Source organism: Equus przewalskii, chromosome 4, assembly GCF_037783145.1.
Source record: "Equus przewalskii isolate Varuska chromosome 4, EquPr2, whole genome shotgun sequence".
Lineage (NCBI taxonomy): Eukaryota > Metazoa > Chordata > Mammalia > Perissodactyla > Equidae > Equus > Equus przewalskii.
In genome coordinates this window covers 7,455,873-7,476,180 of record NC_091834.1, presented here as the reverse complement: position 1 = coordinate 7,476,180, position 20,308 = coordinate 7,455,873, and the positions used below count along the sequence as shown (strand labels likewise).

The 20,308-nt window shown below is 35.0% G+C and overlaps 1 protein-coding gene across 6 annotated transcripts in view; it reads left to right on the top strand.

The window, feature by feature from the left end:
- COG5 (component of oligomeric golgi complex 5) overlaps positions 1-20,308 on the top strand; it is a 344,840-nt gene that overhangs the window by 32,381 nt on the left and 292,151 nt on the right. For all 6 annotated transcript variants that reach the window (XR_011539403.1, XM_070617151.1, XM_070617150.1 and 3 more), the window contains exon 6: positions 8,424-8,544. Coding sequence is in view for 5 of the 6 variants with exons in the window: in XM_070617151.1 (XP_070473252.1) it covers positions 8,424-8,544 (121 nt within the window). In the remaining variant the exon portion in view is untranslated. The remainder of the gene's footprint in view (positions 1-8,423; positions 8,545-20,308) is intronic.

The window sequence follows — 20,308 nt, the reverse complement described above, 5'->3', positions numbered from 1 at the left end:
GTACTTTCAGGTTATTTCAAGGATAGCCACTTAAGACTATGTGGGGCGGTGAGGATGAACAGAGACCTTTCTTAACAGCCAAAGAAGTATCGTGAAACAGTGGAACATTGCTCTGCCTGCAACAGCACCTTAACAATCATCCTTTCCTATAACTTAGTCCTAATCTTTGCATCTCTCTCTGCTACTTTTTCTTGTTGCCACTGTGGCTTAACCCTCATTCTTCTTTTCACTTGCTCATTGTTTCTTTTTGCTCTTGCTTCTTTTGTCTCAAGGCTTCTGCTTATTGCCACCTCAACTTCTGCCCTTTCCTGCACACCCACTTCTCCAAAGAGAACAGGGACTGTCAGTAACAATTTTGGGTGATTCTTGTGCAAGATGATGTTGTAGGCCACTGTTGTAGGCCACTGGTGACATGCTTTTTATGTCTTCCTTGGAGCTAGCTTTGTTTCCTTGATCTAATCAGTTATGGCTAAGGTCACAAGGTCACAAGGTCATATGACCTGAAATATGGTGAACCTGGAAAGACCTGCCCCAGCGCCTTTCTCAAGGAAGGAGTGGAGGTGCTTCAAGTGCTCAGAGCATCGTGAAAGTGCTCTCCAGGGAACTAATGCTTTACTTTTATGTTAAAATAGACAGTAAAGCAGTATTCCCCTTAGTTAAGTTGGGATTTAAATATTGCTTTTTAGGATAACTCACATTTTGCTTACTCAAAATCATGACGTTAAGTTTACTGGAATTCTTTTTCTTGTGAAAGAATACACTAATGCAAGGATGGTATTGTTAACTAAGGAAAGTGATTATGCTTATGTGTTTACAAACTTGCCCCTAAAAAAATGAAATTTTATAAAATATTCTGGTATTTTGGACATAGATGGAAGTTATCTTTGAGTTTAGTAAACTTTAAAATATTTTTGTATATGAAGACATAGGAATGTTTTTATTAGTGGGACTATCCAGGACTGTTAGTCTTCATGTGCATTATACAAAGTTGTTTTTATTATAGGTTATTGTTTAATTTTAGGCAATGAATTAAAATTTAATTTGTTAAAATAAAAATTTAATTTTAGTTCACTTCTTTGCTTTCAACTCCAGCTCTTAAATATGTCAGAATCATGCATTTCCTTTTTTCCCCTTTCTTCAATATGATCTTTTGACAGTGAGTTGTAAGAATCTTATTTATATTTGCCACCTCCCTAGGTATTAGTGATAAAAACAAATTAATATTTATGCAGGACTGTATAATATATGAAAAATTTCAACTATTCTAAATCATTCAGTTTTTCTAATAACTGTGTTTAGAAATTATGTATCATCATTTTATGAGTGAGAGACTGAGGATCTGAAAGCTAGTTGCTGAAGTTCAGGTGGCCAGTATGCAGCAGCATTAAGTCTGTGAAACAGGATTGCTTTCTCTAAATTTAGTGTTTCTTGGTTTTGATTCTGTGTAACATGTAAAAGAGAAAATATAGTTCCTGTTTTTCAGAAACTTGATGTGGGTAAAAAAATTAAAAAAACAATCCAAGTTCATAAAGTGCGGATGAAGAGCACTGGTCTGGGCTGTGAGGCCTGACTGCTGTTCTTCGTCCCTCTAACTGCATGATAATGGACAGGCTTTAGTATCTTTTTTTTCCAGCTTTATTGAGATATAATTGGCATATAACATTGTGTAAGTTTAAGGAGTATAACGTGATGATTTGATACATGTATATATTGTGAAATGGTTACCACAGTAAGGTTAGTTAACACATCCTTCACCTCACATAGTTACCATTTGTGTTGTGGTGTAACATTTTTTTATATGAAAGTTTAGGCTGGATCTTTTCTCTTCCAGCTCTAGAATGCTATGATTCTGTGAAGCTGTGATAGTGTCTTTTATGAATATTTTTATTTTTTATGCTCACACAAACATGGGAAGTTGGGATTGTTTGTGTTTAAGATAAAACACCTTTTATTTTTATTATTGTTATTAAATATTAGCCCTAATTTTCTACACTCTTATTGTAAAAAATATTACGGTATAGGGACAGCTAAGTTGAGTAACTTTGGCCAAGTAAAAGGAAGAAAGAGGGGAAGGGAGAGGAAAGTAAAAGAAATATGCCCGGGTACATTTTGGTATCTGTATTTCCAGTGGTTAATTTTTCCTGGATCGATTCCTATGTAGTCTTATCTTAGGAAAGAAGTTCACCTTAGAGCTTCGTTGCCTTTCAAACCGTTTTGAAGTCTAAGTGCTCTTTGGCAGCTTATTTATATTTTAACCATTTTTATCCTGTTCACTTTGCCTAGCCATTTCCATTTTAAACATTGAGGAAGTTTTAATGTTCCTGTTTAATCTTTTCATTCTTTGAGCCCCTAATTCATTTAAATGCATGTGGTATAAGAAAGCAAGAAAGAAAGAGCTACAAAGTTGTTTTTGTGTTGAACGAAAATCCCTTTGATTGTACCCTCACTTAGAAGAAAGTACTTTTACGCTTAATTCTTTTTGCTTTTTATCCCCGTTTCACTCCCTTTTCAGAAAGCCTTTTCTTTCTCCAAGTAGAATCTTCTGACTTCATCTATATACATGAAAGCATGAGTTGAATTTAATTATCACCGCAAGAATCATCTCTATCTTAGCTCATTTTAGTAACATTGTTTGCTTATGAACTGCCTCAGAGTTTTTCAGAAAGAAATTTTGAAGAGCTTATTATCTCTTACATAGAATACTTAAAATTTTTTAACTTCAAAATTATATAAGAAAGTGAGTTTTTTAACTTTCAAATCTTACTAGTTTTTAATACTTTTAATCAGAGAGGTTTTAAAAAATATAACAGCTTTATTGAGATATAATTCACATACCTAACATACAAATTTTTTATCTTTTTGACTTATTTTTTAAACTTTTTAATTGTTTTACATTTTAATTTTTAAAGACATGCATATATATTAGTTTCTCAATGCAAGGTTTTAAAATTTTTTTTAACTTTGTAGTTATAGAAGTCAGAAGGTTTGAGAAAATAATGGAATAAAGAAGGAGGAAATCATCCATAAAGCCTTTTCTCTTTTTTAATACGTCTCTGTTTTTTATGTATAGAGTTTTCATTGTATACTTTTGTAAGTTCCTTTTTAGTTTTCAGTTGATAGGATATGAAATAATTTTATCTACATTGTTGTATGGAATGGTGATGTATTTTTATTGGCTTTATAATTCTCCATCTAAGAAGTGCATGTACCAGGAAGGAAGGAAGAGGAGGGATAACAGCAGCTTAAAATGCCGGTGTCCTCGAACACTGTAAAAACTACAGAGCAATTGGGTAGCAAAACCACAGAAGCCCTGCTGGTGGACGTGATGCCGGGCTAGTTGTGGGCCCAGCCTTCAAGGGAAAGCCTCTGTCTGTGTAAGAAGTCCAGTCACCCTGAGACTACCGTGCTGTGAGGAGGCCCAGGCTAGCCACGTGGACGTGACAGGGAGAGAAGCGCTGAGGCAGCAGACACGTGAGCGAAGCCTTCTTGTGCCGTCCAGACCAGCCCCATTGTTACGTAAGCCCAGCAGAGTCAGTAATCCCAGGTGATACCACGTGGAGCAGTTGAACCTTGCCAAAATTCCTGACCCACAGAATTGTGAGAAATAGCAAATCATTTTAAACCACTAAGTTTTGGGCTGGGTTCTTGTACAGCAATAGATAATTGATACACCAGCCAAACTGATTTTCAAGTAAAGAGAGTACCATATGTGGCAGTCTGATCGGCCGTGTACTTGAGACAACCAAAATGACTAGAGAAACATCAAAGTAAAGACTAGAGATGAGCCATAAACTTAGGATTAGATGAGGGATCTAAATGAGAATATAGTATGTAATGGCTGTATGTTTTGACAAAGAAATAAAATTCAACCGTAAAAAATGTGGGGAGAGCGTATGCAAAACAAGTCTTTTAAACTATCTACAGCAATCATATTTTTGTGGTGTTGGTTTTGTATTCAGATGTCTTCTGTGTATTGAGCAGCAAAGCAAATAAATTATTTTAAATTATTCTAATTCTGTTATCTCTTATGTCTGAGAGCCAGGAGTCTCTGTGTGGAAGAAATAGTATACAGATGTAAGTTAGAAATTAAGTAAACACCGTGTGCTCCTGATTTTTAATTGGAAGCATCAGTATGAACTCATGAGATATTTTAATTTTATCTTAAAACGGTGTGTATATTATATATGTATATATTTTTGTACATATGTATATGTATAATGTTAATCTGAGAATGTTTTATGTGTATTGTGGAATAAAGCAAATGAATATTTATGTGATATTTTAATTCTGACATTTCCTAGCTATGTCTACTGAAAAGTCCCAGAAATGAGCAAACCCAGTTCCCAGAATGTGGTGTTGAAATGCTGTTGGCTTCTGAAAGAAACCAGGGTGCCTTTGATAAATCTTTGATTCCAGGTCTGGAGCATGAAATATGTAAAATAATCTTGGAATATTTTTATACCATATACCAAGGAAGCTATCAACAACTGCTAACTAGAGTCATGATAAAAGATTCAGGAGCCAACTTGAAGAGGCTCTGGGATGACCAACTATCCCAGTTTTAGCACTGAAATACCCTTCTGTCTCAGGAACCCTCAATCTCAGGCAAATCAGTAGAGTTGATCACCCTCAGAAGCTCCCACTGGCCGAAAATGGGACAGTGTGAGCATCTGCAAGGATAAGAGCTACAACGGATTGGCATCCTTAATTATGTTTAAATGTGTGTTCATAACAATAGCAAAACCAGAACAAAACTCACTAATTGTTCATCTTTGGTGGCTATTAGGAAAGCAGTCCTTCATTTTGAAAACTGATAAACCAAGGGAAAGAATCAAGTATTTATTCTCATTCTTCTGAATGAACAGTACCACTGGGTAAATAAATAGTAGATGAGGTAAAGTTTCTTTTTATAGAGAAATTTTATGTGCTAGCAAATAAAGGCAAAATGATAGAATTGAAGTATCACCATTTTGTAATCACTATGTTTTAATGGATTTTGACATTGAGTGTCAGTGGCTGCTAACAAGACAAAAAGAGAAAATCATACGTGTGTTACAAATATACCACCATGTAGTGAATAATCTTGCCAAAAATATTAAACCTGAATCTGATGAAGCTGCCTACATTCAACTGCTAATGTGCAGGAAATATGGAAGACAGAAGAACATGTTAAACTACACTGTGGGAATGTAGTCAACAAAACCCAGTCTGTGGGAAACCGTGTAGTACAGATTATCTAATATATTCAACAGATTGCAAAGAAGAGAAGAGATGGTGACGGAACCTATATAGATTTAAAAAGGGCAAAATTAAACTATAGCATTTAGATATATACAATTCAGTAATAAAACCATAAATAAAAGTAAGGAAGTGATTACCACAAAAGCCGGCATAGTGGTTTCCCTTGGTTGGGTGGGAGGGTGGCAGGGGATGCATTGCAGGCTGTCGTGCCTGGGAGGGAGTACGTAGAGTGCATCTGCAGTGACTGACGTGGCTCTGTCTCCTGGGCTGTGTGGTGGTTCTGAGTTCATTTAGCTATGATTTCTGTATGTGGTTTTCCGTGTTTGTAATGCCATCTATCTATTTTTAAAGACTTGATTTTTTTAGAGCAGTTTTAGATTCACAGCAAAATTGAGAGGAAGATAGATAGGTTTCTCATATATCCCCTGCTCCCACACATGCATAGCCTCCTCCTAATCAACATTCCCAGCAGAGTGGGATGTTTGTTACAGCTGATGAACCCACAAAGACACATCATTATCACTCAGAGGCCATAGTTGACATTAGGATTCGCTCTTGGTGTACATGCTGTAGATTTGGACAAATGTATAATAACATATCCATCGTTTTGGTAGCATACAGAGTATTTTCAGTGCCCTAAAAATCTCTGTGCTCCGCCTATTCATCCCCCAACTCCTGGCAACCATTGATCGTTTTACTGCCTCCACAGTTTTGCCTTTTCCAGAATGTTAAATAGTTGGAATCATAGAGTATGTAGCCTTTTCACATTGGCTTCTTTCACTAAGTGATCTGCACTTAAGGTTTCTCTATGTCTTTTCATGGCTTGATAGCTTTTTTTGTAGCGCTGAATAATGTTTGTATTATATTTGATAGTAAAAGTCTAGAAAATAAGGAAGGAAAGGAAATTGATTGCAAGCAACTATATTAGGAAATGGTGAGAGTTGATGCCTTAGAGATTATCTAAGACTTGTTAACTGAGGATTTCATTAAATACCATTCTGAGAAGATTCTACATAATCTGAAGTTTATTAAAAAGGGGCCTAGAATGCTGAAAACTATGTTTCTAAGAAGATAAATCTGGCAGGATGGCTTTCAGTAAGAGACTGGAAAGCTAGCCAGGAGAGCAGAATGTTAAGGTGAAGGTGATAGAGATTTGGATTAGGGTGATGTTTGGAGGAATAGAGATAGAATAACCGTTGTGTTATGCACCAGAAGAATAGTCAATAAGACATGGTGACAGATTAAGTATGGTTAAAATAAAAGCATTAGAAATAAGCTCAAAGATTTTGTTTGAGGGCATACCCTTCCTTGGATTCATAGTGGGGAATTCTCGAAGGACAATTCTAGACTGAAGTAAAATCTGGTTTTTCTCCTCATGATGTATTTAGAATCCAATGATTGCTAGAGATTCTACATTCCAAATGGTTCATCTAAAAATGCAATATCTGACAAGCAAGAAACTGGTAATAGTGCTTGTTTTTGCTTAAGTGCATAGTTGGGACATAGAGATATGAAGATGACTTTTATCTGTTTTGTCTTTTGAATTTTAAATCATGTGCTTATATTAACTAATCAGAAAATAAATAAAATTAAATTAAAAGGTAAAAGTGCCCAAATCTTCCAATTTCAAGGGGAAATTCTTATTTGGCATTCTTTTATTGTTTTAAGTATTTTTTTTGTCTTTTAAAGATTGGCACCTGGGCTAACAACTGTTGCCAATCTTTTTTTTTTTTTTCCTGCTTTATCTCCCCAAACCCCCCTGTACACAGTTGTACATCTTAGTTGCAGGTCCTTCTAGTTGTGGGATGTGAGATGTGGGACGCCGCCTCAATGTGGCTTGACGAGCGGTGCCATGTCCGCACCCAGGATCCGAACCCTGGGCCGCCGCAGCGGAGCGTGCGAACTTAACCACTAGGCCACAGAGCCGGTGCCTATTGTTTTAAGTATTTTAGACTATAAGTTACTTAGAAGAGCAGTCAGATAAACGTGTTTAATACTTGGTTCCCTTTGACTTACATACGTTTGTAAAAACATTGTTATGTTTGTACGTTTACGTTGGTGTGAGTGTGTATATTGTGTGTGTGTATTTTGTGGCTTGTGGGTGCATGAGTGTGGCTCTGGTGTGTGTTTCACTCAGAAAAAAATGCGTATAGCTGGAGCCTTAGGGACTTACCTGTCTTTCCAATACTTTAATTCTTATTGCCACCAGTTGGTATTTTTCCTCCTTAGACAGGAGATGTTCTTCCTTCTCAGCCAGCTTCAGGGCCATTCAAAGATGGTGGTAATGCAGCTGCATAACTGTCTTTCTTTCATATCACCACTGAAACTGAAGGTCACTACATGCCTGTCATTCCATCGATCTCCCTCCTCCTCATTCTCCCCCAAGCAATTGCCCTGGACCCAGCTTCTGTAATAAAGAGTCTGAAATACATAAGTCTTTATTTCGTGTCTGAGTCTTTTGGATAGATAAAGACCCAGTATTAGATCTGGTAATGAAAAAGGAATGAAATAGGAGGAGACATATGTATGATAGCTTTTTTGTTTTAATAACTTTCTCTTTTATAATTTTTATTAGTGATAAAAAAACCGTTAGGAAAATTCAAGTAGAGCATGCTTATTCTTTAAAGTCTGGTGAAATTGGGAGAAGGCTTAAGTCAATTCCCCTAGGGCCCTAGAAAAGAGAAACCAGGATTGGAAACAGGAGGCAGTAGGAGGAAGTTAAGCAGCCCTAGCACAGTGGTCGTCAACCTTGGCTGCACATTGGCATCACCTGAGGATATTACGAAACTACAGATGCTTAGTTCCCACTCCTAGAGTCTCTTATTTAATTGGTCAGGACTATGGCCTGGGCATTGGAACTTTTTGAACCTACCCACTTGAATTTAATATGCAGTCAAGACTGAAAAGCACTGGCTTAGAGAAGAAACCTGGTCTAGAACTGAGAAGAGTCCCTGGGTTTCATAGCAGCTCAATCCCAGATTCTCTCCACATGGCATAAACTGGAGTTTAGTGTAAAACAATGCTTTTTAGTACTTGTGATTATTTAGGTTTCTGATTGGTGGAAAACAAAAACAACATGAATGAATCTTTAGCATCTGGAAAGAATGTACAGATTCATGTACTAATAGTAATAAGACTTAATGGATTGATTATACTTATTTAACCTTGGGATATTTGCACAGGTTGCCTGTGATTTGCTTCGGAGAATAATTCGCATCTTATATCTCAGTAAGAGACTCCAAGGACAACTGCAAGGGGGGAGTAGAGAGATAACAAAAGCTGCTCAGAGTCTGAATGAACTTGGTAAGTTCTTTTTTGATTAAAAATTTAGTAGAATTTTAATGATTTTTGAGTCACTTGATTTGTTGACTTTTGTTATCACCGTTAGTAAATGTTATTGAGCAAATTTATGTAATAGTTGGTTGTACACAACATTGTCAAATTTTTCAAAATGGGTGAGTAAAATTAGTTGATTTCTTAGAAATGCTGTTTATTTTAAAATTACCATATAGGAAAGGTGGCCTTTTTTTCCTATACAGACCTGTGAATTTTAACGCATGTATAGTCATGTAACTGCCAGCACAATCATGATACAGAATAGTTCTGTTATCCCCCAAATTCCCTCATGCTATCCGTTTATAGACACCCCTACCCCTACTGCTGGCAACCTCTGATGGGTTCTCCATCACTGTAGTTTTGTCTTTTGGAGGATGTTGCATAAATGGGCTCATGAAATATGTAACCTTGAGGCTGCTTCTTGTAATCAACATAAAACCTTTGAGATTTATCCAAGTTTTTGTTAATACCGTAGTTTGTTACTTTGTATTTGTTGGAGTACCATTGTATGGTTGTACCACAGTTTGTTTATTGATTCACTGGTTGAATGAAATTTGTAATGTTTCTGGCTTTTGGTGATTATGAATAGAGCTACTATAAACATTTGTGTCTAGGCTTTTATGTGAACTTAAGTTTTCATTTCTCAGAGAAATATCCAGGAGAAATGCTGTTTTTAGGTGACAAATCCCACATTGCCATTGTGCCTAGGACATTTATTGAATAACTTCTTCATTCGTTCATTCTTTTCTCAAACATTTAGAGCAGGCTCTTAACATTCAAGGGTTTAACATTTGAGGTTTCAGTATAACAAGCTGGCAGGTCACGATGAAGCAGTTCATAATTTTTCAGGCAAAATTTTGAATAGCTACTGAGTGTGCATAGAACTACCCAACACCTGCATTTTAATGAGGCTTTGTGGTTTTCTTCTTTTCATTTGGTACCCAGTAATTTTTCTGACGTGGATGTGTTTAGTGGTATTTGTACCTTTGTAGGTTCAGAAGGTCTTTGATTATATCCGTCTCAAATATCAAGAGTCCACTTACTCTTGGTGGTGTGCTTTGAAAGTAGTTATGCCAAAATAATATCAGAAAGATGTGCATTATATGTTCTCTTTGAATCTTCCTGTCTTTGATATTTCAACTACATAGTCATGCTGTAATGCTTTTTCCATATTTTTTACTAAGGAAATGAAATATCTTTCACAAATCACGCTTCACCAACATTTCAGTTTATAATGCTGAAATACATTGCTTAGGCACAGCATTGGGAATATATCTAACTTGAAATTTGGCATACTTGAAATATATTCTATAAAAAGTTAATGTTTAAACAGTAAGTAATACTTGAGTGTTTTTTTCCACAGTACGTGCTAAATGTAGGAGTGTAAAAATCCTAGTATCAGGTGTTATTTTTTGCTTTGTCACATTTAGTTTCTGTGCTTCAAACATAATTCATAGGATAATAGAATCATTAAAAACAGACACAAATTATTCCAAGGTTTATTACATATATTTGTCATCACTGACCATTCTTCCATAATAAAAAATTGCTAGATTTTGAGTATGATTATCATCTCTCCTAGAAGCAACAGATGCTGTAATGCTAATGATGATGACTTTTTTTGAAAAACAGGCACAATATCAATCATAATGTTCTGAGTTGGTACAATGCAGAGTATAAACCCATTATCCTTCCAATGAGGCATTGACTTTACCCAAAGTTTTATAAATATTAAATGATTAGAGCTTGTTGAGAAAGTACAGTTCATAGTGGAATTATCTCAAAATGGATTGTTTTAATTTCAGTATTTAAAGCTTTGCAGATTATGGGCTATTCAAAATTTGCAAAGGTATCATCTTCATCATTCACCACTGTGGTTCAGTCTTGGCCAGTCCTGGCATTCATAATAAGAAGTCAAGAGGAAGATAAAGTGTCTACATTTGGAATTAATATTTCAATAAAAGTAATAATTTGGTAATCACTGTTACAATTACACGTGTACACTAAATGATATTTGTATGATTGGAACATCTCTGAAATGATCAATGTCTGTATCAGTATGGTTCTGGTTCTCATTAGAAAAAATACAATGATGAAGAGCAGCAGTGTGAAATTAACTTTAAAACCAATCTCTCTAGCCACAACTAAAATATACAACTATGTATGTGGCGGCAGGGGGTGGTGGGGGTAGGGTGGGGGACGGGACAGGGTTTGGGGAGGAAAAAACCCCAAAACAACAAACAAACAAACAAAAAACCAGTCTCTCAGCATGGAAAAGTCTGGAGGCTTGCATTGCAGTGACTGGATGTAATACATGTCATCTAAAAATTAATAATATTCTGAGGGGCTTGGGGGAGTGTGGAGTGACTGCTGATGGGTACAGATTTCTATTTGGGGTGATTAAAATGTTCTGGAATTAAATAGTGGTGATTGTTTCACAGCCTTGTCAATATACAAAAAAGCCACTGAATTGTGCACTTTAAAAGGTTGAATTTTATGGTATGTTAATTATACATCAGTTTAAAAAGTGTATTCTGGTACCTAGTGACAGTTATCTAATACTGGTACCTTTTTTTTTTTAAATTGAGGTTTAAGTGACATACAATAAACTGCACATGTTTAAAATGTATAATTTGGTAAGTTTTGACTTGAAATCATCACCAATATTCAGATAGTGAACACAACTGTCACCTCCAAAAGTTTCCTCGTGCACCTTGGTAATCCAACTTCAGGCATTTACGTGTCTGCTTTCTGTAACTGTAAATTAGTTGGCACTGTAAAAATTTTTATATAAATGGAATCAAACGGTTTATGTGTTTTTATTTGGGTTTTTTCAGTCAGCTTAATTATTTTGAGATTCATCCATGTTATTGTGTGTATCAGTAACTCATTCCTTTCTATTTCTGAGTAGTACTCCATTGTATGGATATCCTGCACTTGCTTTATCCGTTCACGTGTTATAAATATTTGAGTGTGCCTACTTTTTGGCTATTACAAATCAAGCTGCAGCAAGCATTCATGTACAAGTCTTTGTATGGACATTTGCTATCATTTCTCTTGGATAAATACATAGGAGTGGAATGGCTAGATCATGTGGTAGATGTGTATTTAACTTTTAAAGACATTTCCAAGGTGTTTTTAAAGTAGTTGTAGCATTTTACCTTCCTACCAATAGTGTATGGAAATTCCACTTCCTCCACATCCTTGTCAGCACTTGTTATAGTCAGTCTTCTTAATTTTAGCCATTCTAATAGGTGTATAGTGGTATCTTGTTTTGAGTTTACAAAAAAGTTACTACAACTAATGAAAGAGTTTAGCAAGATTTCAGAATACCAGATCAATATACAAAAATTGGTTTTGTTTACATATACTGTACTATTAACAAGCAATTGGAAATTGAAATTCAAAAATACCACTTATAAATAGCATCAAAAATATGAAACACTTAGGGTTGAATTTGACAAAAAGCACACAAAACCTGAACTCTGAAAACTAGAAGATGTTGTTGAGAACAATTAAAGAAGACCTAATTTGGGGCCGGCCCCCTGGCCAATTGGTTAAGTTCATGCACTCCACTTTGGCGTCCCAGGGGTTTCACCGGTTCGGATCCTGGGCGTGAACATGGCACTGCTCATCAGGCCATGCTGAGGCAGCATCCCACATGCCGCAACTAGAGGGGCACACAACTAAAAATACGTAACTATATACCAGGGGGCTTTGGGGAGAAAAAAGGAAAAATAAAATCCTAAAAAGAAAAGAAGACCTAATTAAATAAATAAACCTTGTCTGTGAATTGGAAGATTTAATGTTGTTGATTAATATGCTCATTCTCCCTAAATTGGTCTATTTAGATTCAACACAATTATAATCTGAAACCCAGCAGGTTTTTTATTTAGGAATTGACAAGCATTTTAAAATTCATATGGAAATGCAAAGGATCTAGAACAGCTGAAACTTGGAAAAGAAAACAAAGTTGGAGGCTTAACCTTACCTGATTTGAAGGCTTATTACAAAGATTGACAGTAATCAAGACAAAACGATAGCTAAATAGATCAATGGAACAGAACAGAGAGCCCAGAAAGAGAACCACACATACGAACAGCTGATTTTTGACACATTTAGTGGGGAAAAGATAGTCTTTTCAACAGATGGTGCTGGAACAATTGGATATCCATATGCAACACAGTGGACTTGTATCCATACCTCACTTCATATAAAAAAATTAACTGGAAATGGATCGTAGTCCTAAATGGAAAACTTAAAACTGTAGAACCTCTAGAAGGAAACATCAGAGAACATTTTTGTGACTTTGAATTAGAAAATGATTTCTTAGATATATCACACAAAGTACAATTCACAAAAAAAGAAAATTGATAAATTGGACTTCATCAAAATTTAAAGCTTCTGTTCTTTGAGTAATACTGTTAGAAGAATGAAAAGACAAGCCATAGACAGGGAGAAAATATTTGCAAAATATATATTTGATGAAGGATTTGTGTCCAGAATATATTAAAAACTCCCCAATCCTTGGTAAGAACACAAACAGCCAAATTAAACAACAGGCAGAAGATTTGAACAGACACTTCACTAAAGAAGATACATGGATGGCAAATATCCATATAAGATGCTCAACGTGATTAGATATTAGGGAAATAAAAATTAAAATCATACTAGTGTCTTATTGACAGAGAATAACGGAGTTATTTTATGAAAGTGCAGATTTATTATAATCTGTCATGTAGATTATTATTGTGTAATAATTAAAACATAAAAGTACATAGTATAGATTTCAGGAGTAAATTGTATCACATTGATTTATGGCTTTTCTTCAAGAAGAGTCTTGGGATTACATGAAAATTTAGATGGGCCTGACTACACAGTGATAACATTTTTTGAGTATTAGTAAGATAATATACTCAAAAATATTTTTTTGATACTCTTGCCAACTACCTTTTAAAATTGTTGTTAGCCCCTCTAAGCAGGATCCTTACATAATTCATGTCTGATATTTTTCAGCATTTTTTGAGAAGCTCAGTAAACTGTCATTGGGAACATGAGGAAGGCAGCTGTTTTAAAATTAAATTAATGTCTAAAAGCACTTAACAAGATTAGAAACATTGAAAAGGTTCTCATAATATCACTATGTCTGGATCAGGTTGAATAACAGATTTGCTTATTCCATGGAATGCATTCGTGCTTTTTCCATGTTGAACTGAAACTGTAGTGGTGAAACTGGAAAGTGCTATATTTCCACAGCCGACATTCACATGTTCTGATTTCTTTGGAACATTATCAGGTATTCTACTCATACTATAGACAATTTGACCCACCCATCAACAGTCATTGGTGAGGACTCCAGTGTACTCCTTGCTTCAGTGTTATCAAATGGTAAAATTCTGCTGGATACTATTGGATTAGAATATTCAAATGTGGAGAGGGAACATGGAAGGTGTAAATCTGTACTATTTAGAATTTAGCTAGATGGTTCTTTTCTTGTATACTAGTTTCCTTGGACTTTTTGAGAAGCTCAGTTTGAATCAAGTTCCTCTCTGCCTGTGATTTCATTTCAGTTCCTTCCATTTTATTTCTCCTTATTTATATTAGGAATGACTCTTGCCTTTGAAAGAATTTTTTTAAAAATCACAAATCTCTTAATTATCTTAAAATTTATCAGATGTTTTGGAGAATCATGACTGTCAAGAGGCAATATTTACCATGGTGAATTTATCATAATCCAGGCTCTGTTTCTCACCTTTTCTGGCCTAGAAACTTTATTTTTCCAACAGGGAGAAGTGAATTAAAAGTTGTTTATGGATATTTTTATTGCCTGACTTGTTCTAAAGAAGGCATTAATTTGACTTACAAGAATAAGAACGTAATAAGAATTAACAATAAACCAGAAACGAGCAACAAGCGTGAAAATGGGATGATCTGTAGGGGGTTCCTGTAGCAGCCCGGCTTTTTGTTAGTCTTCACTTGAGGCAGTGAGGGTTTATGCTTCCTCCTTCTCCTCCCTTTGACAGGGATTCTTGCCGCTGTTTTGGGGAGAAATGGACTGTAGGATTCATACGTGGGTAGGGGTGATGGGATCTCTCACAAACTATTACAGCTCATCTTCCTGAAATTTTCTCAATTTGGCAAATCCACATTACTGTTTCATCTTTCTCTTCACATTTACCAAATTCACAAGATACTAGTTTCTTAATCCAGAGCACTAATTCATTAATTTGCAATGATGTATGTGCTGTTCTTTGGACTGAAAGCATATAATTTTCTGTGTGGACAGATTAAATGGAAAAACAGATTTGTAATCAGAAACCTGTTTGACAAAATTTAATTAGATCAATGGAAGCTGGTTATATGATTCAGATGTTTGGCACGAACTGTGATTAACCCAGTGCTTATCACATCTTCACATTAATAATGTGCTGTTTTGGGCAAGCTCTGGTGGCCTAGTGCTTAAGTTAGACATGCTCCACTTCTGTGGCCTGGGTTCAGTTCCTAGGCCTGGACCTATACCACTTGTCTGTCAGGGGCCATGCTGTTGCAGCGGCTCACATGCAAAAAGAGGAGGATTGGCAGTGCATGTTAGCTCAGGGCGAATCTTGCTCAGCAAAAATAATAATAATAATAATAATATGCCTGTTTTATCTGGAGTGCTCAATAAAAGTTTTGGGTCATGGGGAACCCTCTGTTTGGTTGCTGCCAATCTCTTGAGTGTTAAAGTTTTATTTTTTCTTTTATGCTTCATATAATTGACTATCTCTATTTAGTTTACACAATTTTCTCCAATTAGGACACAATAAAATTGATTAGGTTTCTGCTACCAATTAAAATATCTCAGCGCCAAGTCCAGTTGCATTCCAGATGTGGACTGGAATTTTGAGTGTTCCCTATATTTCTGTCATGCACTTAGTTTCTTGAACTGGAGAATGATTTTCTACTAATCCCACTTGCTAAAACTTGCTAGTATTTAGATACTTCAGATTTATAGGTTGATATGATTAACTGTATATTTTTATAGTATTGATGCTTTCTAAACAGAAACGTATCTCTTCATTTTTTCTAGGCTACTTTTATATTTTCAGAGTTTTTTAGTTTTTAAAAATAATACATGTACATCCTATATATTGTATCTCATGATAACTTTATTTCTAGGTAGTTTAAAACATTTTGGCTATTTTTAACTTATTCTACAAATAGGTATTGAAGGAAGAGAAATTTTCCATAAAAAAGTAAGGAGACCATACATTCATGGATGCTCTCTAGTCTGTTTATGAAAATCATAATTTATAATTCATTCAATTTATTTATTAAACAGTTAGGTTTCAATATACATAAGCCCTGTAGCTTATTAAGAACCTGGTATAAATGAGTGAATAAGATGCAGTTTTTGTGTTCGAGAAGTATAATGTATGTTCTTATCTAAAACTAAGCATAAAACTGACGGTGATGATGATAATAATAACAATAGTAAATAAAAATATCATCCATGGGAGAAACCAGTCTATTCTCCTCTCAGCTTTCTTATTTTGGCTCATTTGCGTTTTCCATGAAGTAATAATGAGAAAGCTTTGGTCATTCTCTTACCATAAGACTTAGGTAAATGCATTCATTCATTCAACCAGTATTTATTGAATGACTGCTGTGTGTGCCATGTACCATTCTAGTTATTGAAGATCTATCACTGAACAAAACAAACTCCCCTGCGCTTTATAGAGCTTATATTCTAGTGGGTCCTGATGTCACATACGTGGTGTATCTGTGAAAATGTGATTGCAGTGCCTGAGCTCTTAACCACTAATGCTCTGCTCCTGTCCTTTAACTCTGCAACAGCATTTAATTGCTTCACAAAAGGCATTGCTACCATGGGTAGGTCTCCCAGTTTCCTTTTTTTAAAAAAAGGATAAAAAAAATCACATTTAAGATATACTGTGTTTATAAGGCGAATGTATTTTATGTTGTGATTGTGGATTGACTTTTGTTAGTGACTTACCATTCTGTTTCGAAGCTTTATTGAGTTATTTTAAAGATTGTTTTTTAAAAAAGTATAATCAAGCAGTAAATTATAATTAAGAAGTTGGATATGATAGAAAATATTTCCTCCATTATTTTTTATTGCTTGTGATCTGTTTTCTGAGTTTTGTAATGTTGTTGCTAAGCTACAAGATATTAATACCATGTATCATGAGAAAATATTCTTAATATCAAATTTATCATAGAAGAAGTTTATGAAATATTTATTGTAGAAGGAAGGGATAGTATAAGTTTGTTTCATCCACTAATGTTCTTATTGTAACTATATTTTCTCTGATATGATAAATCTGATAAAACAGTACTTATAGGCAAACATTCCTTTTTATGCACAGGTGAGAGAAAGTATGATTTATATAATCTTTGCCACTTAATAGGTGACCAATAATTACTGAACTAATGAAAGTTTTTTGAGATGTCTACAAGATGATGTAGTTGGTGAAAATTTTAGGAAGTTTTATTGTGTCAAGCTTATTAAATTGTTTATTGATAGGAAAATTTGTAAATATGCCATATTCGTATGCCAACTGTTTCCAGTGTTAAATTAGGTCTGAGGTGACTTCTGAAATGCACTTAAGGTATGCATCGGTTTTTTGTGAGAACTTCAAAATGGGAAATTTAGTGTGCATTTTTAAACCTATAGTGTATCACATACAATGATAAATATTGTCAATAAGTATGTTTGATTCAGATGGTCTCTAAATTACTTAGATACATGACTGCATTCAGCTGTCACCAGGTGGGGGGTGATGCTGTTCTCAAATCCAAATGTTCAGAACCATGGGCTTATGCTTAGCTGTGGGTTTGCCTCTTGTAGAGATAAGCATATTAAAATTACATGCAAACAACCTTTTTTCTCCCCGTTTTATTCTATTTTTAAAAAATTATTTTTCTTTTTACCTTTTGACCCTTTTCACTCATTTTTTAAATTAGTTGAATTTAATGTTACTAAAATTTATATTTAACACATGATAACCATACAGTATATATGATCCCATTTTATTGATTTTATCCTTAATCACACAGTGTCAAAAAACCAGCATACTCTTCCAGACAAAAACAAGCAGCTTACTTTTTATAAACTTTAGTATATTGTTTTGCATATGTTTCAAAGTTACTGTAGCATTTCTAGGTATGTGATTTATTCTATGGTCAGTTAATGTTTATGGAAGCTCTGTATTTTACCTTATGATTTGTCACCCCCTGCTGGAACATTTATCAGTGTTTGAGAGCAATTCATTTAATGTAAGGTTCTTCAACTAGTAGGGTATCAAATTGTTTGATTTCTTGGTTCTATGGGATTTTCTTTTCCATTTGGACTCTTAAGCCAATAGTTCGCAACCTCTTTTCCATTCCAGTATATATATCATTAATAAGGTTAAGTTTTAAAAATTAAAATGTATCTTAAATGGATACAAACAGTGCCTCAGAAATCCAGGCCTATCTAGTTTATTGACGATTCTTTTTTATTGGTTATTTTATTGACTGTTCCTTAAAAATGGTGTCAGCCTACTTCTTAGTGAGTTGCAGCTTCGGGTCTCTAGGTCTGATATTGTATGGGAAGATTCGGTAGGCTGTTCTACTTTTCATTGCCATTGTACTTCCTTACTTTATGTATAAAAAACACCAAGGAGTATATGAGACAGTTTTTATCAGTCTTTGGTTTGGTAAATTGAAATTAGCTATAGGCTAAGTTAAAAGGGTTCAATGTAAGCTTATAATTATAGATGTACTTATAGAATTGTACATTTTAATACCATGTAAACAACAGGGCAGGTAGGCAGGCATGATCTTCTGAGAGACATCGTTGGTAAAATAGGATGCAGTTTTATACATTTGGTTTAATTTCTTTATTGGAGACTCGAAATCTGTTTCAATGGATCAGAAAGGTTTTTTTCTGCCATATCCAAATGGAAGATAATGCTGATGATAGCTTTATTATCACAACTAGGAATATATTCAGTGGTCTTGGTGATTATCTATATTATTTCATATTAATTATATTAAAACTAAAATAATTCCACTTCGGAAAAAAGTTCTGAAATTGTTATATCTGGCAACCATTCTCTAAAATCCAGTCAGTTTATACTGTACAACTCAAAATCACCAAGTTAGTTACCTAGGGCTATATACTATGGCTAATTTGTTCTGGTGGGTCCATCAAAAAAGCGTGATGCTCAGAATGAGATAGTACAGAGATGTACAAAGATTTCTCTATAGCAGTTACAGGGATTGGTAATATCTGCTTTGAAAAATCTCCATGTCTACACTAATGTCTGTGTCTCTAGAGATCCAATTGTTCACTTTTCAAGTTTATCCATAGCTACTTCTTGAGGAAAGTGCTGAATTTGTCAGCAACTATTCCTGCGGACTTCCTTCATATGTTCCAGGAAAGAACAATTGGATAGGAGCTTTATTTTTCAAAACAGGATGCCAACTCTTATTTTAATTTGGTTTCCAGAGCGTCTGGATTTACACTCGGTCAGTGTAACATACATTATTATTGACTTCCAAGTTCCTTTCTCCTCATTCTTCCTTTCTGGCAGAATCCAAGATTTGTTGAGTTTTCCTCTTCCTAGTAACCTTGGCCTCAGGGAAGGGGCCGCTGCTCCAGGACTTAAATCATGATTGGTTGTGATAGTTCCATTGTTTTCTGTAACCGTTTGGATATGGACATGACCTCATCTGGGCTAAGGAGACTTGAGGAAGTGAGCTAGGAAGTTCCAGACTTTTTGGAAAGGTTTTCTTTGCAAATAAGTGTAGATGAAAAGGAGGAACTAGATGCTGTCCCTATTTCTAAACTTCGAAGTTGGGGTATACTACTTAACTATTTGCACCAAATATACAGACTCGAGATCTCTTTACCATTTCATTCAGTTCTCTCACTTTTTTTATTTCACACATTTTTTCCCCCTTACTTTTCTAGATATGTTAATGGTAATACTTTATGTTGATATAGTCTTTATAATTTATAAAGTATGTTCACAAATACAATCTTATCAAGTTATCGCCCTTCTTTCATCTTTCTTTTCTTCTTCTCTCATCTCTCTCTTCATACCCCCACCTTCTTCTTTCCATCTTTCCTTGACTTCTTTTTGATCTTCTCTACCCTTTCCTTTCTCTTCTTCTTTTTTTAAAAGTACGTTTCTATTGTACTTTAAGTGTTGTCCCTTACTTCCTAAATGGAGCTGGACTAATGGTGGATTTGAATGGAGGAACTGAAACAAGAACTTGGGCACTAGACTTAGATTGAGAGTGGAGTAGGTATTCCTTATTTGGGAAACATAAAGAAACAGAGGGATTTAAATTTATTTATAAAACATCAACTTTATTCAGGTATAATTTAGATACAATAAAATGCACCCATTTTAAGTATACACTATGATGGGGTTTGACTTGTGTATACACTGGTATAATCACCACCACAGTCAAGATATAGAACATTTCCATCACCCCCAAAAGGTCTCTTGTGCCTATTTGAGTCATTCCTCCCATGTCCAACACAAACTTTTGGGTACCACAGATTTCATTTTGCCTGTCTTCAATTTCATATACATGGAATCATACAGTATACAGTCAGTCCTCTGTATCCGTGGCTCTGCATACAGATTCAACCAATCACAAATCAGAATGCCTATGACGCTTGTGTCTGTACTGAACACGTACAGGCTTTTTTTCTGTCATTATTCCCTAAACA